This window comes from Borostomias antarcticus, assembly GCF_949987555.1.
Source record: "Borostomias antarcticus genome assembly, chromosome: 11".
Taxonomy (NCBI): domain Eukaryota; kingdom Metazoa; phylum Chordata; class Actinopteri; order Stomiiformes; family Stomiidae; genus Borostomias; species Borostomias antarcticus.
In genome coordinates this window covers 17,682,463-17,708,066 of record NC_140244.1, presented here as the reverse complement: position 1 = coordinate 17,708,066, position 25,604 = coordinate 17,682,463, and the positions used below count along the sequence as shown (strand labels likewise).

At 49.8% G+C, this 25,604-nt stretch overlaps 1 protein-coding gene across 1 annotated transcript in view; it reads right to left on the bottom strand.

Moving 5' to 3' along the window:
• Window positions 1-25,604, bottom strand: part of LOC311315442 (microtubule cross-linking factor 2-like) — a gene marked incomplete at both ends in the record, with an annotated part of 71,381 nt that overhangs the window by 8,563 nt on the left and 37,214 nt on the right. Inside the window, 9 exon segments of the mRNA XM_084446112.1 lie at window positions 148-300; window positions 660-890; window positions 1,216-1,341; window positions 4,321-4,443; window positions 6,178-6,885; window positions 13,662-14,084; window positions 14,295-14,396; window positions 14,661-14,828; window positions 16,074-16,136. Of these exon segments, the coding sequence (XP_084302238.1) occupies window positions 148-300; window positions 660-890; window positions 1,216-1,341; window positions 4,321-4,443; window positions 6,178-6,885; window positions 13,662-14,084; window positions 14,295-14,396; window positions 14,661-14,828; window positions 16,074-16,136 (2,097 nt within the window).

Here is a 25,604-nt window from a genome sequence, read left to right as displayed (position 1 = left end):
GTGTGTGTGGTGTGTGTGTGGGGTGTGTGTCTGTGTGTGTGGTGTGTGTGTGTGTGGGGGGGGTGTGTGTGTGTGGTGTGTGTGTGTGGGGGGTGTGTGTGGTGTGTGTGTGTGTGTGTGTGTGTGTGTGTGTGTGTGTGTGTGTACCTGTTTGTAGCTCTTCTCCAGAATATAGAGTTCCTTGATGGTGGGGCTGAGGGGCGGGTCCTCGGAGGCGGCCATCTTGTTATCAGGCTGGTGGGCGGGGCTAGTCAGATTCTCCTCCTCCAATAGCAGGTAGAGATCCTTCAGATTGTTCACCTGGACACACACACACACACACACACCTGTCAATCACTTGACACAACCAACCTCAAAGTTTAGTGGCCGCTGAACCCCTGAAGCTTCCTGCTCTACCAGCTGTGCTGCCCAGGACCAGACTGGGCAGATAAATCAAGCGCACCCCAAGTAATCGCCACTTCATCAACGAGTATCTGAGCCATGTCTGCTAAGACCAGCTGTCTCTTGTTCCACTGAAATCGTTGGACCGGATAGCTAATCCACCCCCCTATAATCAAGCGCACCCCAGTTGAATCAAGCGCCTCCCGTGTGATCGTCCCTCGTTAAGCGGATGAGCGTTCGAGCCGTGTCTGAGCGTCGTGTCCCTCCCGGCTGCGTACCTCCAGGACGTCCTTGTCCTCGCCGTCGGCCCGGCGTCCGAGCCGCCACTGTTTGAGGAAGCAGCGCAGCTTGAGGCAGGTGAGCAGCAGGGTGTGGTGGAGCTGCTGGGACTCCCCCACCAGCGAGGTCCTCTCCCGGGTCCAGACGCGCTGCTGCAGACGCGCCTGCAGACCCACGCTCTGCAGCTGGAAGTCCCGGCGCAACAGCGCCTTCTGGTGCTCCTCCTGGAGCTGAGGACGCGCACACACACACACACACACATGCACACACATGGACACGCACACACACACACACACACACGGACGCACGCACACATATGCACACACACGGACGCACACACACACACACGCACACACGGACACGCACGCACACACACACACATGGACGTACGCACGCACACACACACACCAGTTAGTGAGAGTTAACGAGATTCACAGCAACATAGTGTTGATCGTGTGTGTGTGTGTGTGTGTGTACCTGTGCGAGTTTCAGGGAGCTGTGTGATCGTGTGTGTGTGTGTTGTGTGTGTGTGTGTGTGAGTGTGTGTGTGTGTACCTGTGCGAGTTTAAGGGAGCTGTGGTCTCTGTGTGCTTGTCTCTCCAGGGCCAGCTGGTCCTGGGCTCTCCTGGCCGTCTCCCTGGCCTCCAGAAGAAGAGCCTGCAGCTCGCTGACCTGCCCAGGCTGGGGGGGGGGAGGGAGGGAGAGAGAGAGAGAGAGAGATGTGATTCATCTGTTCATGTAAACTGCAGCTGTATACTGTTCCTGTGTAGTTGCTTTGACAATATGAACATTCGTTCTTTCTTGCCAATAAAGCCCGTAGAATTTAAATGAATTGACAGAGAGAGAGAGAGAGAGAGAGAGGGAGGGAGGGAGAGAGAGGGGGAGGGAGAGAGAGAGAGAGAGAGGGGGGGGGAGGGAGGGAGAGAGAGGGAGAGGGAGAGAGAGAGGGAGGGAGAACGAGAGAGAGAGAGGGAGAGAGAGAGAGAGAGGGAGGGAGAGAGAGAGAGAGAGAGAGGAAAGCACATTGTGAGAAAACACAAAACATTACACTTCTCAGTTAATCAATGTTGCTTTTAGCTGGTGGAATCACAGCACATCACAACACCTCTGACAGCACACACACACACACACACGCGCACACACACACACCTCATTGTAAGGGCTGTCGCACGCTTCATTTGGCTGTTGAGTGAGAGGAATCGACCAAGTGCCATAACTATCAGTCAGCCTCCACTAAGCACCAGTTAGAGGAGGCTAGCCCCCCCCCTCCACCAGCAGGGGTTTAGAAGAGGCTATTCCCCCCCTCCACCAGCGGGGGTTTAGAAGAGGCTATCCCCCACCTCCACCAGCGGGGGCCAGAGCAGGCTAGCCCCCCCCCACCAGCAGGGCTTAGAGGAGGCTAGCCCCCCCCCCCACCAGCAGGGCTTAGTGGAGGCTAGCCAGGGACAGACAGCGTTAGTGCTCGGTTCTTCTGCATGTTTTTTCATATTGGGTTCTTCATGGGGGAAACCCTTGCGAACACGGGGAGAACATGCAAACCTTCTTGCTGTGAGGTGACAGTACTAGGTACTGCGCCACGTGACGCACCGTGAGTGATTTTGGGGTTCAGTGTCTTGCTCAAGGACACTTTGGCGCACTTCTGATCCCCAGCTGGCCGCTCTACCTCCCGAGCTACGCGCCGTTCCTTATCACCACCTCCACCTTCATCCAGGGCCTGACCGGTCATCCTCCCGTCCACACAGTCTAGGACAACTCACTCCTCAACTCCAACAGCCCCCACGGGGCTTACCAGCCAACGCCTTACCAGCCAGACCCCAGAACACGACCCCGCCCCAACCACTGGCCCCGCCCCAACCACCGGCCCCGCCCCAACCACTGGTCCCGCCCCAACCACTGGCCCCGCCTTAACCACCGGCCCCGCCACAACCACTGGCTCCGCCCCAACCACTGGCCCCGCCCCAGCCACTGGCCCCGCCCCAACCACCGGCCCCGCCTCACCCACTGGCCCCGCCCCAACCACCGGCCCCGCCTCACCCACCGGCCCCGCCCCAACCACTGGCCCCGCCCCAGCCACTGGCCCCGCCCAAACCACTGGCCCCGCCTCACCCACCGGCCCCGCCCCAACCACCGGTGGAGAATGACACCAGGAACACTGTAATCACATTCACAATCAAATCACATTTCAATGTGCTTTACATAGAGCAATGGGGGATGGACGTCAGTGCTCTGCTGGTTGGGGGCTCTTGGGGGTTTTAAGCAGAGCCAGTTGTAGCACACAGTATTCTAGCTATGCTCAGCAGCAGTGTGAATATTTACTGAGTCCCTGCCAACCTGTGAAGACAGTCCTCCAGTTGGTGCTCGTCCTCGCTGAGCTGAGACTCTGAAGCTCTCTCTCTCTCTCTCTCTGATCTGTCAACATGGCTCTGCATGAGCAGTCTACTCCACCTCTCTCTCTCTCTCTCTCTCTCTCTCTGATCTGTCAACATGGCTCTGCATAAGCACCTCGCTCTTTCCCTCCCTTAATCTCACTCTTTCCCTCTCTCTTTCTCCTCCCACCTCTCTCTCCCTCTCTCTCTCCCTCTCTCTCTCCCACCTCTCTCACTCACACCCCCCCCTCTCTCTCCCACCTCTCCCCCTCTCCCTCTCTCTCTCACACCTCTCTCCCCCTCTCTCTCTCTCTCTCTCTCTCTCTCTATCTCTCCCACCTCTCTCTCTCTCTATCTCTCCCACCTCTCTCTCTCTCTATCTCTTTGCCTGAGGCTCTGGGTGACTTCACACATATTCCATTTCTCAAAGGTGAAGTGAGTGAAAAGAGCTCAGTTTCAGCCAGACCCTTCAATCACACACACACACACACACACACACACACACACACACACACACACACACACACACACACACACACACACACAAATGCCGCATTTCATTTCATATGTTTGCCCAGTGTAGCACAAAGTGGTTTACGTTTCACAGTCAAGCCTTTGAAATGAATCAGTCTGTATACATGGACAGCCCAGGTGACAGACTGGAAACACTCTATTTTCAGCATACGGGCTTCTACTGTTTCTACTGCGTTTCTACTGCGTTTCTATTCCTATTGGGCTCCATGGTGCTCTCTCCTCTGCCCCTCCTCCCCCTCCCAGCTGGCGTTACCATGGCGATGCCCTATTGAAAGGCCAAACAAAACGACAGGGACACTTCCTCCATTCATACTGGACTATTTATGTCACCACTACAGGATCTGAGTGATTCTCCACTCAATTACAACTGAAATTGTTTTACAACCCTCCCTGTTGAGTCAATAGAGTGTGTGTCTGTGTGTGTGTGTGTGTGTGTGTGTGTATGCGTGCATGGTGTTTGACTGTGAATGTGTGTGAGTGTACAGTACATGTGTGTGCGTGTGTGTGTCTGCATGTGCATTATATTGTGTGTCTGTAAAAAATACATCTTTATTTAATAGATCTTAATTTTGTCATATGTACATGATATGAGTTATATAGGTACCTACGACTCTGAGAGTAAGAGTCTCATGCTGTATCGACCGAGTGTGTGTGTGTGTGTGTGTGTGTGTGTTGGAGGGGGGGGGGGGGGATATGTGAATTGACTGAGTGTGTGTGAGAGTGTGTGTGTGTGTGTGAATCGGGGCTCTGTGTGACCTACCAGTCCGGCGTCTGGCTCCTCCCCCTGCTGGTCTTGGCCGGTCTCCTGCTTCCTGTTGCTGTCCTCCTCCTCTTCCTGCTGACCTTTGCCCTCAGGCTCTGATTGGTCCCTACAGTCGGGCTGCTGCATGCATGCATGGGCAAGTTAATGAGAAAACCAAAACAAAAGAACCCAGCGAGGGAGAAAGAAAGAGGGGGAACACACGGATGGGGGGAGGAGGAGGGTGGGATGGAGGGAGAGATGGAGGAGAAACCAGGGAGGGAATGAGAGAGGGAGAGGGGGGAGGAGGGGGACACAAAACCAAACCACACCAAAATAATAAGACATCAAACAGAAATGACCCCCGTGGTTCACACGGTCGTGAAAAACCAAAACAGAAAAGATGTCGTCCGTCACAGGATGAAGAAGAGGATGTAGAGGAAGAAGAGTCTGGTCAGAGAGGCGTAGGACAGCGTGGAGAACAGGACCAGGAGCGGGATGAGGAGGAGGGGAGACGGCTGGAGGGGCGGAGGAGGAGGAGGAGGAGGAGAGGAGGAGGAGGAGAGGGGGAGAGGAGAGGGGGATTAAAAGAATCGAAGAGAAGGGGGCGGGACGAGTGCAGAAAGCGACGGTCATGGTGCCCATGCAGGGAGAGAGAGAGAGAGAGAGAGAGAGAGAGAGAGAGAGGGGGGGAGGGATGGAGGAGGGAGAAGAGAGCGCAGGATGTTGGGACTTTCTTAGTGGCCTCTAATGGAGCTGAAGTCTAAGCATAGATCACTCCCGTGTGTGTGAACTACTACATCACTGGATCATTCAGCAATCAAACAAAGTTGCATCACTCAAAATAGTCGACTATATCCGATACAGGTGTACAGATAGAATAATTAAGTCATTTTCCGAAAACCACCCCGCATGAACTACAGCTACGTTTCACGACACGACTGTACCTCTAAGGACACGGCGCCACACGATCAGGATCCCCAAGACCCCATTCTCAGTGGCTATGATTCCACAACCACTAGCTATTCATTCAACACACTCAATGGCTTCTATCAATCGATCGATGGGGTGGTGGACTGTCCTGTATAAGGAGGATAAACGGGGAGCGTTGTGTCCAGACGTCTGTGATGTCGAGACGTCTGTGTCATGTCCAGACGTCTGTGATGTCCAGACGTCTGTTCTGCAGCGCTAGTCTCCATTTGAGGCCTGAGCATCTGTAAAAGGCTCTGAGAGGTGTCGAGGCAGCATGCGTGTGAATTGGCAGGTTATAATGCATCATAACAGCATGCGTGCGGTCAGCGGTCAGTGCCAGGGCAGGGCAGAGCCAGGGCAGGGCGGAGTCAGGGCGGTGGTTGGGATGAGGAGGCGGGGGGCGCGGGGGAGGGGGGGGATTAGTAAGCTGGACCACGGGTTTGAACAACCAAGCAGAATGGGAGGAAAATAAACTTGCTCCGAAGTTAAAATTAAAGAATAGGAAACGATTGACAAGTCAAAGAGAGAGAGGGAGAGAGGGAAAGAGAGAGAGAAAGAGAGGGAAAGAGAGAGAGAGAGAGAGAGAGGGGGGGGAAAGAGAGATAGAGAGAATGAGCGATCAAGAGAGAGTGAGAGAGTGAGAGAGGGAGAGAAAGAGATAAAGAGAGAGAAAGAGAGAAAGACAGATAAAGAGAGAGAAAGAGATCGAGAGAGAGAGAGAGGGAGTGAGAGTGAGAAAGAGAGGGAGAGAAAGAGAGAGAAAGAGAGATGAGAGAGATCGAGAGAGAGAGAAAGAGAGGGAGAAAGAGAGAGTGAGAGAGTGAGAGAGAGAGTGAGAGAGAGAGAGAGATTGAGAGATAGAGAGAGTGAGAGAGAGAGTGAGAGAGAGAGAGAGAGTTTTCTTACCTTCTGCTCAGCGGTGACCTCCCCGGCCGGCAGGTCAGAGGAACGGAGGTCAGGGGACACGAGGGTGGAGGCCGAGGCCGCGGCCGACACGCCGTCGCCAGAGGCTGGCCCCTCCTCCGGCTGGCCTCTCCCCGGGGGGCCGCTCAGGACCTCCACCCGCTCCACGAAGGCCTGGAGCTGGGTCTGCAGGGCCTGCAGGCGGCTGGTCAGGGCCCCCACCAGGGGCCTGTCGGCCAGCTCCGGGGCCCAGGACAGAGAGCGCACCGGGGGGGGAGGCTTCTCTGGGGCGTCGGCCTCCGCGGCCCCACCGGCCGAGATCTTCTGGTGGACGGGTGGAGGAGGGAGGGAGGACGAGAGGCAGTTGGAGTCGGGGGCGGTCAGCAGCTGTATCGCCGTGGTGATGAGGCGCGCCTGGTCCCTCATGGCCAGCAGGGCCTCGTGGTCCTTGAGCCCCAGGGCGAAGGGCGGGGCTCCGACCCCAGCCACCTTCATCCTCCTCTTCCTCTCCGTCTCATCCGGCGGGGGGTTCTCCCCCCCCACGGGCCCCTCGCGGCCGGGGAGGCACTCGGCCGAGTCCCCCGCCTCCGCGTCCGTCTCCATGGTGATGAGGGCGGGGCGAGCGGGGTGGGCGGGGCCCTGGTAGGACGCCAGGTCACAGCGCTGCAGGTTGGACAGCAGCACGCGGTTCTCATACTGCAGCTTCTTCACCTGGCAGGACAGGAGAGGAGGTCATCACGCTGGAACACGCTACAGGTCGGGCTCTTCTGTCTGGGCCCTCTGCCTGGCTTGTGCCTTAAGGTCACCGGGCGTTTGCAGTTAGGGCTCCTAACCTTAGAATGCCCTGCCTGAGGATATGAGACTAGCCTACAATAGCCATGTTTCCATCCACTTGTCAATCGAATTATGTGATGATCGCTAAAAATATGAATGCGAATAAAGCCGGTGAACGTGCGTTTCCATCTAGAGCTTTAAATCGGATAAAGATCCGTGCATGATGACCGAACAAGAACAAGAGAAAATCTGACGAGATCGACAGTACAAACTTTTTGTCAATTTTCATGAGTTTTAATCGAATTTTACTGTTTCCATAAGGCATTTCTAATTCGATATAACTTAATTCGCATAAAACTCGCTCACAAGTCTCGCTTTGTACATCAAAGCGTTTTTATAATGGTTTTACTCCATGTGTTCTTGTTGTTGCTGTAATTGTTTTATTATTTTATTTTTTTATGCTACCTTCCCTGTGCTGAGTTTCATATTTAGGGCCCGAGCACTGGCGGTGCGAGGCCCTATTGAAACTCGAAGGATTATTAGGGCCCGAGCACTGGCGGTGCGAGGCCCTATTGAAACTCGAAGGATTATTATTCTCCTTCTTCTCCTTTACTCCAAACAAATGCCTTTTAGGCGGCCTGAACATCGATGAAAACGGATGAAACTTTGCAGATACGTCAGTCCCGGTGAAAAATTTGATAATTCATGGGTGACGGAAATGGGCGTGGCAAAACGGCTCAAGAGCGCCCCCTGGAAAGTTTAAAATGGCGAGCCCCACCTTTCAGTTTGATGTAGGCTAACGAAATTCGGTGGGCATATGTATTTCATCGAGCCACACTTAAATGTCTCTTGGAGCTATACCCAACATGCAACAGGAAGTCCGCCATTTTGCTCTTAATGTGCCATTTTGTCCTTGTTTTGACCATTTCCATGCCTCGTACTTCGACGAACTCCTCCTACAGATTTCAAACGATCAACTTCATATCGGGTCAGCTTCATCTTAAGACCTTTGTGATCAAAAGTTATCAAAAAAATTGAGTTTTCACCAAACACCCTTGCCGTGGCGCCCTGCCAAAGTTTGACATTTCGCCATAAAACACAAAGTCCTCATAACTCCTCCATACATTATCCAATTTGTCCGATATATCTCACGCTTCATGACGGTTCTGTCCTGAACACATCTATGTGTCAGTATTGCGTCATACTTATAGCGCCACCTATTGGTGAAACAGGAAGTCCTCATAACTCCTCCATACATTATCCAATTTGTCCGATATATCTCACGCTTCATGACGGTTCTGTCCTGAACACATCTATGTGTCAGTATTGCGTCATACTTATAGCGCCACCTATTGGTGAAACAGGAAGTCCTCATAACTCCTCCATACATTATCCAATTTGTCCGATATATCTCACGCTTCATGACGGTTCTGTCCTGAACACATCTATGTGTCAGTATTGCGTCATACTTATAGCGCCACCTATTGGTGAAACAGGAAGTCCTCATAACTCCTCCATACATTATCCAATTTTTCCGATATATCTCACGCTTCATGACGGTTCTGTCCTGAACACATCTATGTGTCAGTATTGCGTCATACTTATAGCGCCACCTATTGGTGAAACAGGAAGTCCTCATAACTCCTCCATACATTATCCAATTTGTCCGATATATCTCACGCTTCATGACGGTTCTGTCCTGAACACATCTATGTGTCAGTATTGCGTCATACTTATAGCGCCACCTATTGGTGAAACAGGAAGTCCTCATAACTCCTCCATACATTATCCAATTTGTCCGATATATCTCACGCTTCATGACGGTTCTGTCCTGAACACATCTATGTGTCAGTATTGCGTCATACTTATAGCGCCACCTATTGGTGAAACAGGAAGTCCTCATAACTCCTCCATACATTATCCAATTTGTCCGATATATCTCACGCTTCATGACGGTTCTGTCCTGAACACATCTATGTGTCAGTATTGCGTCATACTTATAGCGCCACCTATTGGTGAAACAGGAAGTCCTCATAACTCCTCCATACATTATCCAATTTGTCCGATATTTCTCACGCTTCATGACGGTTCTGTCCTGAACACATCTATGTGTCAGGATTGCGTCATACTTATAGCGCCACCTATTGGTGAAACAGGAAGTCCTCATAACTCCTCCAGACATTATCCGATTTGTCCGATATTTCTCACGCTTCATGACGGTTCTGTCCTGAACACATCTATGTGTCAGTATTGCGTCATACTTATAGCGCCACCTATTGGTGAAACAGGAAGTCCTCATAACTCCTCCATACATTATCCAATTTGTCCGATATATCTCACGCTTCATGACGGTTCTGTCCTGAACACATCTATGTGTCAGTATTGCGTCATACTTATAGCGCCACCTATTGGTGAAACAGGAAGTCCTCATAACTCCTCCATACATTATCCAATTTGTCCGATATATCTCACGCTTCATGACGGTTCTGTCCTGAACACATCTATGTGTCAGTAGTGCGTCATACTTATAGCGCCACCTATTGGTGAAACAGGAAGTCCTCATAACTCCTCCATACATTATCCAATTTGTCCGATATATCTCACGCTTCATGACGGTTCTGTCCTGAACACATCTATGTGTCAGTATTGCGTCATACTTATAGCGCCACCTATTGGTGAAACAGGAAGTCCTCATAACTCCTCCATACATTTTCCAATTTGTCCGATATATCTCACGCTTCATGACGGTTCTGTCCTGAACACATCTATGTGTCAGTATTGCGTCATACTTATAGCGCCACCTATTGGTGAAACAGGAAGTCCTCATAACTCCTCCATACATTATCCAATTTGTCCGATATATCTCACGCTTCATGACGGTTCTGTCCTGAACAAATCTATGTGTCAGTATTGCGTCATACTTATAGCGCCACCTATTGGTGAAACAGGAAGTCCTCATAACTCCTCCATACATTATCCGATTTGTCCGATTTATCTCACGCTTCATGACGGTTCTGTCCTGAACACATCTATGTGTCAGTATTGCGTCATACTTATAGCGCCACCTATTGGTGAAACAGGAAGTCCTCATAACTCCTGCATACATCATCCGATTTGCACCAAATTGCTGACTCTTCATGAAGGTCACCTTCTGAACACATCTATGTGTCGGTATTGAGTTACACTTACAGCGCCACCTACTGGTGAAACAGGAAGTACTCATAACTCCTACATACATTATCCGATTTACTCCAAATTGCTCATGCTTGATGAAGGTCGCATCTTGAACACATCTGTAGGTCAGTATTGCGTCATACCTACAGCGCCACCTACTGCTTACAGGAAGTCCTCATAACTCCTACATACTTTGTCCGATTTACACAACATTTCTCACGCTTCATGAAGGTACTGTCCTGAACACATCTATGCGTCGGTATTGAGTCACGCTTAGAGCGCCACCTACTGGTGACAGGAAGTTTCTGTCAGTACTGGACACCGAAATAGCACACCCTTTAACGGCGCCACACCCCGACCCGCGTGGGGTGCGAGGGCCCGCTCACTGCTGCTCGCAGCACTAGTTATTCTTCTTCTTGTTCTTCTCCCCAAACAAATGCCTTTTTGGCGGCCTAAACATCGATTAAAACGGATGAAACTTTGCAGATATGTCAGGCCCGGTGAAAAATTTGATAATTCATGGGTGACGGAAATAGGCGTGGCAAAACGGCTCAAGGGCGCCCCCTGGAAAATTTAAAATGGCGAGCCCCACCTTTCAGTTTGATGTAGGCGAACGAAATTCGGTGGGCATATGTATTTCATGGAGACACACTAAAATGTCTCTTGGAGCTATACCCAACATGCAACAGGAAGGCCGCCATTTTGCTTTTAATGTGCCATTTTGTCCTTGTTTTGACCATTTCCATGCCTCGTACTTTGACGAACTCCTCCTACAGATTTCATCCGATCAACTTCATATCGGGTCAGCTTCATCTTAAGACCTTTGTGATCAAAAGTTATCAAAAAAATTGAGTTTTCACCAAACACCCTTGCCGTGGCGCCCCGCCAAAGTTTGACATTTCGCCATAAAACACGAAGTCCTCATAACTCCTCCATACATTATCCAATTTGTCCGATAAATCTCACGCTTCATGACGGTTCTGTCCTGAACACATCTATGTGTCAGTATTGCGTCATACTTATAGCGCCACCTATTGGTGAAACAGGAAGTCCTCATAACTCCTCCATACATTATCCGATTTGTCCGATATGTCTCACGCTTCATGACAGTTCTGTCCTGAACACATCTATGTGTCAGTATTGCGTCATACTTATAGCGCCACCTATTGGTGAAACAGGAAGTCCTCATAACTCCTCCATACATTATCCGATTTGTCCGATATGTCTCACGCTTCATGACAGTTCTGTCCTGAACATATCTATGTGTCAGTATTGCGTCATACTTATAGCGCCACCTATTGGTGAAACAGAAAGTCCTCATAACTCCTGCATACATCATCCGATTTGCACCAAATTGCTGACGCTTCATGAAGGTCACCTTCTGAACACATCTATTCATCGGTATTGAGTCACACTTACAGCGCCACCTACTGGTGAAACAGGAAGTACTCATAACTCCTGCATATGTTATCCGATTTACTCCAAATTGCTCATGCTTGGTGAAGGTCGCATCTTGAACACATCTGTAAGTCAGTATTGCGTCATACCTACAGCGCCACCTACTGGTGAAACAGGAAGTCCTCATAACTCCTACAAACATTATCCGATTAACACCACATTGCTCACGCTTGATGAAGGTCGCATCCTGAATTAATCTGTAGGTCAGTATTGAGTCATGCTTATAGCGTCGCCTACAGGTCAAGCAGGAAGTCATCATAAGTCCTACATACATTGTCCGATTTACACAACATTTCTCACGCTTCATCAAGGTACCGTCCTGACCACATATATGTGTCGGTATTGAGTCACGCTTAGAGCGCCACCTACTGGTGACGGGAAGTTTCTCTCAGTACTGGACACCGAAATAGCACACCCTTTAACGGCGCGCACCCCGACGCGTGGGGTGCAAGGGCCCGCTCACTGCTGCTCGCAGCACTAGTTTTAATTACATTTTACTTATATTTTCCACTGTTTGTGTTTTATCCTGTGTTTTGGTGAACTGATGATTGTTTGTAAAGCACTTTGTAACATTTGTTTAGAAAGGTGCTATATAAATTAAGTTAATTATTATTATTATTATTATTATTATACCATATTGCATGTCATGATTATATTAAGGGACGGTTTCACAGACATTTCAGTAGCCTTCCGTGAACGGGGCTTAAATGTGTCTTATTTGGAGACCATGGAGTCCCATGGCATGAGGTAATTAAACCTAAATACGAACACCTGGGTTGAGCCTCATTAGGTTAACTAGGAGCACAGCTGTTGGTCTAATGGCGCTCATAAGACCCCGGAATGGACCAGAAAACTCCATGGCTGCGTTCCCAATCGCATACTTCTTACTACCAGTACGTACTACAGCTGCCGTTAGAAAGTAAGTACTTTGCATGCAGTATGCATCAAACTGGGACATACTACCTTGTCATAACATTGTGCCATTGTGTGAAATTTGACCGTATCCGTCGCTGTCCATGAAGCGACATTCGTCCACAACTGGGATTCATCACAATGCCTCCGGCGGAGAATAGCTAGAAAAGTGTGCTGGCTTACATACTGCAAAATACGACCAGATGTAGTAGAACATTCTGGTATTTTTGCCATACTGCATGTGGCATACTATGTATTGGGACATACTACATACATTTATGGCGTACTATATAGTATGGAAGTACGTGATGCAGAATGCAGCCCATTACTGGTGTGGATCTTGAGACTAAACAATGGCAGAGCTTTTATTTTGAAGGCAAATGGTAAAACTTCTATTTTGAAAACCGGAAGTTGGAAGAGAGTTAAATGATCTCAAGACAGTAAGACGATTGTGCTTACCAGCCATGGTGAACAATATGATATAAAGAATAAGTGTTTTGTTATTTGGCATGAGTGTGAATATTTTAATCACCACAAACTACATTTGAAACCAGCCTTCGTTTAGTCACTCACTTAATTTTGCTGCACACTATTTTAATTGTGTACAGAACAAACATTTGTATTATTATACTAAAGTGGTCTTGGAAACTTATTTCATCAAAGTAATTTAATGGATTTCTCTACAAATACTGGTCTGGCTGGCCTCTGTTAGAGCAGGTGGGTCTACAGCCCAAGCTGGCTCACAAACAGCACTAAGCACAAGATAAACCTTCCTCTTTGAAAGAGTCATTTAAGATTGAATTTTGGAATATCTAAATGAAGTCCTAAAGTAGCTCTAATCCTCCCTCTTGCAATCGGTTTGGTTTAATCCAGAACAGGCAAAATCTACAACTATATTAACATAGGTCTTTGCAAGTGGTTTTGAGATAAAACAGCTCAAACAGGGCATTTTAGTCTGGGACTTGCCTTAAGCCTTGTCTGTGAAACCGGACCAAAGTCTGTTTGGTTATGTTTGGTTAAGTTAAATTTAACAAACCTTTTCTCAGACCAACATATACGTAGTTCAAACAATAAAATAATATTCATTAACTTAGTCAGAATAACACACAATCAGTACTTCTGCACTAGGTGTTTCCTCGGACTGAGTTAGAGTGATATGCTGTAATCACCTTGCTGCTCAGCTCTCCAATCTGCATCCTTGCAGCCTGTAGCTCCTCCTCCTGTGGGGGAGGGGCCTCTGCGCTGATCAAGGGCACGCCCCCTTCCGGCAGGCATGCGGCGGGGCAGTCGCGCAGCGCACCGTCAGCTAGTGGCGGTGGCGACGGCGGCAGCTCGGACTTGTAGCGGTTGATTTCGTTCATGAGCAGCTTGTTCTGCTCCTCCAGCTCCAGGAGCGAACGTCGTAGGAGCTCCGCCTCCTCCTCCACGAACTGCAGGTGGCGCTGCAGCTCCATCACGGTCTCCGCCGAGGCTCCGCCCAGCCCCAGGCCGGCCCCGCCCCCACCTAGGTTGAGCCCCGCCCCTATACCGCCCACAGAAAGATCCTGGCCCTTCATGTCGTCCATCTCAGCGCGCAGCCCGCGGTTTTCCACCTGAGCAGTGGAGAGACCAGATATCATTTGAAGAGTACTTAATATCCAATAGACTTCAGTGGATGCTGTTTCAACAAACTGACGTGATTTGAGGGGAAAATGTAATAGTGTATGTTAGCGTGGATGTTATTGATAGCCTGGTTGGAGCCTGAGAAATTTGCCCTTGAGGGGATATCAATAAAGTTGTGTTGTACAATAAGATGGCCGCACCTCCAGCTCCACGATCCGCCGGCTGAGAAGGTTGGCCTCCTCCTCCACCAGCTTCAGGTGAACTCTGACATCCGCCTCCCTGGTGTGGGGTGACTCAGCCACCTGGGGAACACGACAGGAAACACTCAAGACAGGAAGTAGTCGTCTTCGTACACTAGGCCTGGAGCCTGGACTTTTTTTATCGTTTACGTTCTACATTGTAGTCATTCAGCAGACACTTTTATCCAAAGTAACTTACAATTAGTACATAAGCATCATTGTCTTTATTCATTTCGTTGCTAATTACCTAGCTAGTTATAGCTAGATAGTTGCAGTTAGTCAGCTAATTATTGTTAGCAAGATTGTTCCTGTTAGTTGTGTAGTGACCTCTTCGACGGTGAGCGAGGTGTCCACCTCTCCGTAGAGCGAGCGGTATTTGGCCAGCTGGTCCCTCATGGCCTCGCTGTCCTTCGCCATCTTGGCCAGCTTCTTACACATCAGGGCCGACTCCTCCTTGGCAAAGTGGAGCTGGCACTTCAGGTCTGAGCTGTCCTCCTGACAGAGAGAGAGAGAGAGAGAAGGAGAGGGAGAGAGAGAGATAGACAGAGGGAGAGAGAGGGAGAGAGAGAGAGAGAAGGAGAGGGAGAGAGAGAGTGGGAGATATAGAGGGAGGGTGATGGAGAGACGGAGAGGGAGAGAGGGAGTTAGAGAGGGAGGGAGATATAGAGATACAGAGAGAGGGAGAGAGAGAGAGGGAGAAGGAGAGAGAGAGAGACCACAGTGACAAGCTGTTAGAAGCACTGGCGTGGTCGTTGGCACAGCCATCTGAGCGTCGTCGATACCGGCCCACAACAACAACGCTCTTTAAGCTGGTCTAGACCGGGCTTACTCTGCATCTGGTTCTAAAGAGCCTGTTTGAGATGGATCACAAGTATCACTTATAGCCAGCAGATGCTGTTGCTGTAATAGCTGTGCTGTGTTGCGTCAGGGTGTGACCCAGGATGACCCAGACGGCCCGGCGGTCCCAGACGCAGATCCGTGGCGCTGCCCGGTTTTATTAGCTATGGTCATGGACCGTCTACCAGCTCGTTAAAGGGAAGCTGTGGAGCCTTTAATAACCATGCGTGTTGTGTGGTTTAGAGAAATGATACCCAGCATTTACTGGATGTGTGTGTGTGTGGGTGTGTGTGTGTCTCTATGTAAGAGAGAGTGGGGAGAGAGAGACCGAGTGAGAGAGGGAGACAAAGAGGGAGGGGATGAAAGAGAGAGAGATAGAGAGAGATGATGTGTGTACTGTATTGTTTGTGTCATCGTAGCTGGTGTGATCCAGGATAATAGTGGCGCCATCTTCCCTGTGGATGACACAGACTCCGCCCCCCTCCTGCTCACACAACGGAGACATCAACACCAGACGACAGGCAGGAAGTGAGACGGCACAGCGTTCATTAACTCTACAGCTAGTGTAGAATGGAACGTAGAATGGATCGTAGAATGGATCGTAGAATGGATCGTAGAATGGATCGTAGAATGGATCGTACGGAACTGTATCCCTGGTCAGTAGCAGTGTGTGAGGTGCCCGGAGATGAAGTGCTGAGATCGTTGTGTTCTTTATTCAACAGGAAGATAATTTCTTGTGTGTGTGTGTGTGTGTGTGTGTGTGTGTGTGTGTGTGTGTGTGTGTGTGTGTGTGTGAACATGTGTGCACAATGTGTGTGTGTGTGTGTGTCTTTGTGTGTGTGTCTACAGGATATGCAGAGCGTGTGTACAGTGTGTTTGTGCGAGCGTGTGTGTGTGTGTTACCTGGGGAGACAGCTTCTTGTCAGGTTTATTGTTGGGACGAGCTCCTCTCTTCTTCTGAGAGTTCTGCAAACAGAGAGAACAAAACGTTGGCCATCGTTAGACAGGGTCACACACAACAACACTGGACAATAAGGCTGGTCACAGGTCAGTTCTTATTCTCTGAAAAGAAAAGAGCTTGCTCATCCACTACGCAGACCAGGTGCAGGACAAAAGAGTCGAACCCGCATACTGGAGCATAAACAATGGACTCTTCCCAATAGTTTATTTGAACGATCATGCGATCTTTATCAGAAACCCATCAGTTCTTACTCTCTCCCTCTCCTGCGCTCCAGGTTTGGGTGTCAGGCGAACCTAAACTGACCCTGGATCTGGGGAACGATAACAGCTGAAATGTGAGGCTCTGCCCCCACGACGCTGTTCAGTCGTTATCGCCGTGGAGATGTTTATCACCATGGTGACACTGATAGGGGTGTGGAATTCACTTGGCTGCATTTGTGTTAAGAGAGAGGGGGGCGCTCAAGGGGGGTGGAGAGAGAGAGAGAGTGTGAGAGGGGGAGAGAGAGAGAGAGAGAGAGAGAGGAGAAGATGAGACCTCACCATAAAGCGTGAATATGAGTAGTGTTGATGACACTCTGGTTTATCTGCTCTTCTACACACTGCATTAACGCCTCATAAATCATCATTCCTTCCCTCTGAGAGATGCGCACGCACACACACACACACACGCACATACACGCACATACATACACAGCCACACGCACACATACACACACACACACTTACTGTACACACACACACACACACAGACACAGACACACACAGACCGATAGACATGCTGCAGTGTTAGCTTATCTAGCCCAGACGTTTCCATGGAAACTGGCTACTCTCTTCGCACAGTGCACCGACAAAGGAAGGGAGTAGTGTGTGTGTGTGTGTGTGTGTGTGTGTGTGTGTGTGTGTGTGTGTGTGTGTGTGTGTGTGTGTGTGTGTGAGAGAGAGAGAGAGAGAGAGAGGGTTCCTCAATGTGAGCGTAAACAAACATGACTCTGCCAGTTTCAGCAGGACAGAGAACTATGGTTCCATCAACACATTTAACTACAAGATCCATGATCCTCAGCTCATCTCCCTGAGCAGCTTAGCACGCTGAGGAGAGCCTCGCTAGCCTAGGGAGATATTCTCACTGGCGTTGGTCTAGCTTGAGAGCGTAGTTAGCCTAGCCTAGCTCAGATAATTATCCCCTAGAGGTCATGTTTTCGATGGCGTGTGTTGGTTTGTTTGCTCGTCCGTCTGTCTGTCTCTTGGTATTGTTGGCAGGATTACGCAAAAACTACCAGACCGATTGTCATGAAACTTGGTGGAAGGGTGTAGCATAGACCAACTTAGAAACTCTTCAATTTTGGAGCGGATCTGAATTACGGGGCGGGTCCACGAGCCGCTCAAATATGGCCGGCCATTCACCTCCATTCATATTTTGGATACTCACTGACAATGGAGGGGATTGAAACAGACATATCTTCATAGGGGAAGAGTCACAGAGACACGGGGTTTGGAATAAAGCTCTCGACCTGACGAATACAGCAACACCAAACATGTCCTGCTCAGCAGGGACGTGCACAGATAGACAGGAGGTGGTGCTAGAGCACCTGCCCTCTGGACAAGGCAAGTGCCCTTTTGAAAGTTACTTTTTAAAAATTATTATAATTTTTTTTTTTTTTTTTTACAGTGTAGGCCTACTGTATGTGGCCCATGGTGACGTGTAATAATAATGCCCCAAAATGCGTTGTAATTTTGCCAGACCCCCCCCCACACACACACGTGCCCGCGGCACACCTGTGCCCCTCCCCTCCCTCTCTTCCTTTGTCAACGGTAAACGCGAAAAGCGGACACAAACGGAGGCGCACTGCAGCAGCACAGCACACAGCACACACATCTCCTCCACTGCCCTTTCCCCATCCAGAGGGCCCGAGTGATGACAGCTAACCAGCCAGGTAACTAACACATAAACCAAACGAGTGTATTGTTTGCCCCCTAAGCCTCAGTTGCCAAACTAGAACTTGCATTTATTTGTCTCTGTTGTGAAGTAGGTCTCATACAGCGCCAAACAGCTGAGCCTAAATTAGCCGACTGCTCACCTGCTAAACAAGCTAGCTAGTCATAATCAATTAATGGATTTAACGTAATTATGACCACCACACGACCAATGTCGGTAGAATTTGTTGTTGGTACAGCATGTGAAGCTATCAGTATACTTAAGCTGAATATTTAGTATTATGTAGTAATCTTAATCAAGTCTCAGGCCCCCCTCTGTCAGCACCCCCCCCCTCCCCCTCCCTGTCAACAACTCGCGCGACAATCAAAATACAAATTATCTGTCAGCACCCACCTGCCCCCCCGTCAACATCTCGCCGCGCAAGGTGCCCTCATTTTTCACTGAGCACCTGCCCCCCAAAATGTCTGTGCACGCCACTGTCTGCTTGCACACACGTACGTGCACAGAGCCACAAAATGCAATCATGGGCAGAGGCCTGTGCTCTCCGAGCACTATTCCTGGTTAGAATATGATTATATATTATATATTATATTTATAATACAGGATATCTCAGTGGCGTTGCAAGACTAGCTACTGTAGCTAGGTAGTCTTTAAGCAGAGCTGCTGTCACAGCAGAATGGCTCCAGTCTTTGCTGACTCAGTTTGTGTGGTGGCTCCGAGCCTTTTAATAGAGCTTAACATCCCAGCCTGATCAATAGTCTTCCACTGGTATATAAAACAGCTATTGATCTTTACAACGTACACTGTTTCATTACAGTACTGATGGAGGTGGGAGCGCATCTCGTGAGTCTGCGCAATTACATGTACAGGGAATAATAGAATATCATAAGAGAGAGAGAGATGGAAGGAGAGACGGAACGAGAGACAAGCAGACATAAAGAGGGAGGGAGAGGAGGAGAGAGAGAGAGACAGAGGCAGTGAGAGGAGGAGAGAGAGAGAGAGAGAGAGAGAGAGAGGGACAGCAGCGACTCTGCCTCCGTCTGACAGGACTGGGGAATGTCTGAGAGGTATGTACGCACTGGTATCTCTGGCACTGGTATCTCCACAAGAGACCAGCACAAGTTCATATCCATGGTCATCTCTTACTCCCGGAGGAAACATCTAACCGGCATCTTACACAACCAGGCCGGACCAGGCACACACACACACACACACACACACGCAGGGAGCAGCCTGACCAGGGCTCTGGTCTATATGGATTTCATCTACTGGTTCAATAACGCATGTTGAAGTGGAAACTCTCAGACGAGGGCCAAACACTATTGGTCAGCATGATTGTTATGTGGGAGGGAGTTTGGGAGTGTGTGTGGGCATGTGTGTGTGTGGGGGGGAGTGTGTGTGTATGTGGGTTGGTGGCAGAAGAGAAAATTGATTTGTATGCGGTGAATGTACAGTAGCGACACATGCACACGCACACACACACACCCTTCAGTAGGGGTGTGGAGGAGAGGCCTCCTTGGCCAGGAAGAACGGAGCGCTCCAGTGGGCACGGCATTGGTGGCTGTCATGCCAACAAAGACCCACTCTGGGGATTGCGTAACCCGGCAGAGTGTGTGTGGGTGTGTGTAGGTGGGTCTTTTGTGTGTGTGTGTGTGTGTGTAGGAAGATGAGGGGGAGGGCAGAAAGGAGAGAAAGAGATCATTAAGCCGAGGATGGAGTGTCTCCTACTGATCATCTGATCACTGAGGCACCGGCCTGGCTCTGCTCCACTGGAGAGGAGAGGAGGAGAGAGGAGAGGAGAGGAGGAGAAAGAAGAGGAGAATGAGGAGGGGAGAAGAGAGAGGAGAGGAGAGGAGGGGAGGGGAGAGAGGAGGGGGGAGGAGGGGAGAAGAGGGGGGAGGAGGGGAGAAGAGAGAGAGGAGGGGAGATGAGGGGAGGGGGGAGATGAGGGGAGGGGGGAGATGAGGGGAGGGGGGAGGGGGGAGGGGAGGGGAGGGGGAGGGGGGAGGGGGGAGGGGAGAGGGGAGGGGAGGGGGAGGGGAGAGGGGAGGGGAGGGGGAGGGGGAGGGGAGAGGGGAGGGGAGGGGGAGGGAGGGAGGAGGGGAGAGAGGAGGGCGAGGGAGGGGAGAAGAGAGGAGGGGAGGGGAGGGGAGGGGAGGAGAAGAGAAGAGAAGAGAAGAGAAGAGAAGAGAAGAGAAGAGAAGAGAAGAGAAGAGAAGAGAAGAGAGGAGAGGGGAGAGGAGCTGGGTAGAGTAGAACAGAGCACAGTAGAAGAGAGGACCTAAGTGGAAGCAGGAAGAGCTGTCCCATGGGACCTTATTTTCTGGAAAAATATATCCACTAGTCAACGGTGATAAACTAATTATCTCTTGATCCTGTTTGAATGGTGCCATGACCATCACATATGATGCCTGCAAGTCAGGAAAGTCACAGTTTTTCGTAAGACTGTAAAACAGTTATTCCAGAATGAGTTTAAAATGATTAAACTATTAGTCTGGCCTTGTTGAGAGCTGCAGCGAAAGGAGAGTTAGTCAGTTCTGTAAGAACTGGCATGTGAGATCAGCTTCACAACGTTTTGGTTAGCAAAGTTGCAAGTTAACCGAAATGAGTAAAATGTATGTTTTGAATTGACAAACATCATGTTATGGTCATGGCACAAATCACTTGGGATCAAGAATTCATATTTTTTCTGATTTCTCCTCCTGCTTCCGCTTAGGTACTCTATACAGAGGGTTAGAGTACAGCTGAGGACAGCAGGAGGGGTGGAGGAGAAAGGTGTTGACAGAGAGGGAGAGAGAGAGAGAGAGGGAGAGAGAGAGGGGGGGGGAGAGAGAGGGAGAGGGAGAGAGAGAGGGGGGGGGAGAGAGGGAGAGAGAGTGAGAGGGAGAGAGAGGGGGAGAGAGAGGGGGAGAGAGAGGGAGAGGGAGAGAGAGAGGGGGGGGGAGAGAGGGAGAGAGAGTGAGAGGGAGAGAGAGGGGGAGAGAGAGGGGGAGAGAGAGGGGGGGAGAGAGAGAGGGGGAGAAAGAGGGAGAGAGAGTGAGAGAGGAAGAGAGGGGGAGAGAGAGATAGAGGGAGAGAGAGTGAGAGTGAGGAAGAGAGAGAGGAAGAGAGAGGGAGTGAGGAGAGGTATGAGGGAGGAGAGGATAGGACAGAGAGGAGGTTAGCTATGTGCTGACGCTGTATTAACTAGTATAGTTGGGACCCCAAGAACACCAGCAGTTTCTATGAGGATCCCTATCAATAAACAATAAACAATAAACAATAAACAACCTGGCCCGCGTTGCCAGAGCGCAGACAGAACACAATCCGGCACGGAACTCAGAACCGCAGCCACGGCAACCAGCATTAAACAGCCCCCTGGTTTTTAATATCACGGTTTGATTGGCTCATATGTTCTGTATGGATAATGGACCAATCAGAAAACACAGTCATACTGTAATAAAAAAAGCCATATCAATTTTTGTTCTCTCCAATACACTCTCTCTCTCTCCAATCTCACGAACGTACAGAAGCCTAATTGAAGTTCATAATGTTTTCAGTGTGGTGCTTCCTGTGGTATATCCAGCCTGTTTTAGCAGCACTCCTCGCTCGGCTGAGATGATTGGAAGTGATTCATCTATCAGACTGGAACGCTGTGGCAGTGATGGGAGTGGATATGACAGCAACAATCTGTAGCATACGGTACACACACACACACACACCCTCACACACACCTGTGTAACTGGATATGACAAGAACAATCTGTAACATTCCGGAGCACACGCACACATACACACACGCGTGCACACACACACACAAACACACACACGCATCGCACACACGCACACGCACACACACACGCACATAGAAGAGGAGGAGGTGGCCTTGGCTGGCTTCTTTGTTCTCTACATCGCTGCTCACTCAACCTCTTTACAGTAGCTGTAACTGTGGCTATTGGGAAGGCTCTGTGTGTGTGTGTGTGTGTGTGTGTGTGTGTGTGTGTGTGAACTGTGTTTGTGTGTTAGGGAAGCTGTGTTGGGTGGTCTCAGTGTATTACTGTATGTATTACATGCCCACACGTAGCTCGGGAGGTAGAGCGGCCGGCTGGGGATCACAAGGTCCCCGGTTCGATCCCCGCGCTTGAGCAAGAACCCCAAAATCGCTCAAGTGCGTCACGGTGGCGCAGTACTGCCCCCTCACAGCTAGAAGGTCTCTGGGCCTTTCTGTGTGGAGTTTGCATGTTCTCCCCGTGCAAAGGGTCTCCTCTCAAAAGAACCCAATACGAAAAACACGCAGAAGAACTGATGATCTTCAGTCCGGTCCCTGACCAGGACCTGGACTGAGCACTTGGACTTGGTCCCCAGGCGCCATGAACGATGGCCGCCCGTGTGTGTGGCTGAACAAAGAGCCCCCCCCCCCTCGAATCCTGAAATAAATAAAAAAAAGAAATAAAAATCTAAAATAATAAAAAGATGCGTTTCGTCCTCTTGACGCTTGTGTGTTTCAATCAATCAATCAATCAAAGCTTTATTTGTATAGCGCATTTCATACCCAGAGGCAACACAATGCGCTTTACAGAGAACAAGGGAGGTGGGCATACGACCCACTCTCTACATATTCCAGAGGGAAGCAAAAAAAACAGTAATCACCCGGGGGCCAGATAAGTGAGCTTCTTGTTTCTCTGTTCTTTCTCTCTCTGTCTGTCTCTATGTGAATGGATGAATGTGTGAATGGCTGAATGGCTGAATGTGTGAACGGGTGAATGTGTGAACGTGTGAATGGATGAATGTGTGAATGGGTGAACGTGTGAATGGCTGAATGTGTGAATGGGTGAATGTGTGAATGTGTGAATGACAATGTGTGAATGTGTGAATGGGTGAATGAGTCAGAGTGCAACAATGAGTTGAGCTGAGAAGAGCTCGGTGGGAGGAGATGCGTGTGTGTGTGTTTGTGTGTGTGTTTGTGTGTGTGTGTGTGTGTGTGTGTTTGCTTACTGTACATCTCCTAAGGAGAAGAGAGGAGAAGAGGAGAGGGAGAAGAGAGGAGAGAACAGAGGAGAGCAGAGGAAAGGAGATGAGTAGAGAGATGAGAGGAGAGATAAAGGGATAGAGAGAAGAGGAGAGAACAGAGAAAGGAGGCGTGAGAGCAGACACCTAGTGGGTCCCTCAGGTCCTTGGTTCCTAGAGCCAGGACTAAGAGGCCTGGGGGGGCAGCCTGCCTTTAGAACACCCTGCCTTTAGAACACCCTGGCTGTGTTCGGAATCGCTCCCTCGTTCCCTCACTCCCTATTCCCTATATAGGGTTCACTATGTAGTGAACTACCTAGGGAATGGTTTAAGGAGTATTCGGACACTACACCGAACGTCACAAAAATGCGTCGGTCATTCGTGTGATGCAGGCGGATGCGCCCGCGTGTAAACAAACAAGTCGGAGCATTCACGCTGCAGGTTGAGATGAACTCACTCAGGTGGTATCGGATTTGCTTTTGTGTGTTCATTTTGAATGTTAAATCCCAAATAAAGTGTTGAAATTTAAATTCTAATCATGTGCATGTGTGGTTTTTCTACTTTGGTCCTGTCTGTTAATTGCAAGATGTAACGTTGGCTATAGTCGCGCTACCTAGCTCGCTATGAAGCGCACGATCAACTAACATGTTTACAAACATTACATGTTTACGATTTAGCTCCGCAAGCTAGAGTTCCTTCAGTTTATACACGAAAGTTGGCGCCGCCATCCTCCGTTCACAGCCCTCTTCGCGAGACAACTCAACTGCATTGCATTGTGGTATACCGGAGAAAATGTAGGGTACATGCACTGTACCCTGGAAATCAAGGTGACTTGTGGGTAATAAATAGTGGACTATATAGGGAACGAAAATTCCGTGGAGAATTCGGACACTACAAACAAAATGGCTGACGCCCTATATAGTGCACTATATAGTGAATAGGGAGCGATTCCGAACACAGCCCCTGCCTTTAGAACACCCTGCCTTTAGAACACCCTGCCTTTAGAACACCAGCCAGAGGACCTGGGAATGTCTGAGACCACCCAAACTTTTAAGCGAGATCTTAAAACACACCTTTTTCACATTGCTTTTACCAGGTAGCTTTACTTGTTTAAATATCTTAGTGTTCTTAATTCGTATTCTCTGTTTTTATAGTTTTTATTCTATTTTACACCATCTTTGTCCTATGATTCATGATTTTATCCATCTCTTTTCATGGAGAGCACTATGTGCTACATTGATGTGTATGAATGGTGCTGTATGAATAAAATGACGGATGACATTGACAGCAGAGGAGTAGAGGAGATTAGAGGAGAGGAGAGACAGTGAACTCTGCTGGCCCAGGGAGGGGGAGGGGACAGGGGGGAGGGACAGGGGGAGGGACAGGGGGAGGGACAGGGGGAGGACAGGGGGAGGACAGGGAGAGAGACAGGGGGAGGGGATAGGGGGGAGGGACAGGGGGAGGACAGGGAGAGAGATAGGGGGAGGGGACAGGGAGGGGACAGGGGGAGGACAGGGGGAGGGGACAGGGGGAACGTACAGGGGGAACGTATCTACAGAGGACAGGTGACAATGATGGACTGAGAGACAGAAAGACAGAGATTGAGAGAGAGAGCAGGAGGGGTCTTAAATGGATGAATATTTGATATCCCAATCTGCAGCGAAGGGGCAACTGTCGATTCAGAGACGGGGGGGAGGGGCTTGTCCTCCATTATGCATACCATAATGAGTACCCATGGCAACCATGTCTGTGAAAGGTGAGGGAGGGGGAGGGGTGGGGGCAGGAAATGCTGAGGCTTGAAATCCTCTTGACACGAGACCGAGCGGCACTTCACGAGCCAACGGACATAACAACCTCCTCCTCCTCTCTCTCCATCCTCGTCCCCTCTTCCTCCTCTCTCTCCAACCTCCTCCCCCCTTCCTCCTCTCCCTCCTCCTCCTCTCCCTCCAGTTGACAACATTTCTATAGAAAGTGAAAATGAGAGGATTTGCATATCCAACTGTGAGTGCTGGCAGGTGCTCAAATTTGCATGAACCAGTGTGCATACACATGCGTCGGCGCACACACACACATACACACACATACACACACACACATACACACACACATACACACACACACACATACACACACACACACACACACACACACACACACACGCACGCACACATGCACCCACAGGACACCACAGTGTAGATGTCCCTCGACAACAGAGTGAGAGGAATCAGATTATCCTGGTCTCTTGCTCTCTCCTTTCTCTTTCTCTCTCTCCCCCCCCCCCCATCTCTCCCTCTCTCTCCCCCTCTCCCCCCCCCCTCTCTCTCTCTCCCCCTCTCTCTCTCAACCCACTTGAGGACACCTGAGCTGATAGCAACTGTTACTATAGAGTCAAAGAGAGGGCTCATATGGTAATGAGAACACACACACACACACAGAAAAACAATCACAGAAAAACACTCACATATATGCACACACACAAACACACACACACATACACACTCACACACACGCTGCTGACATCCTAGAGTTGTTCCAACACCAGTTCCCAGCCATCTG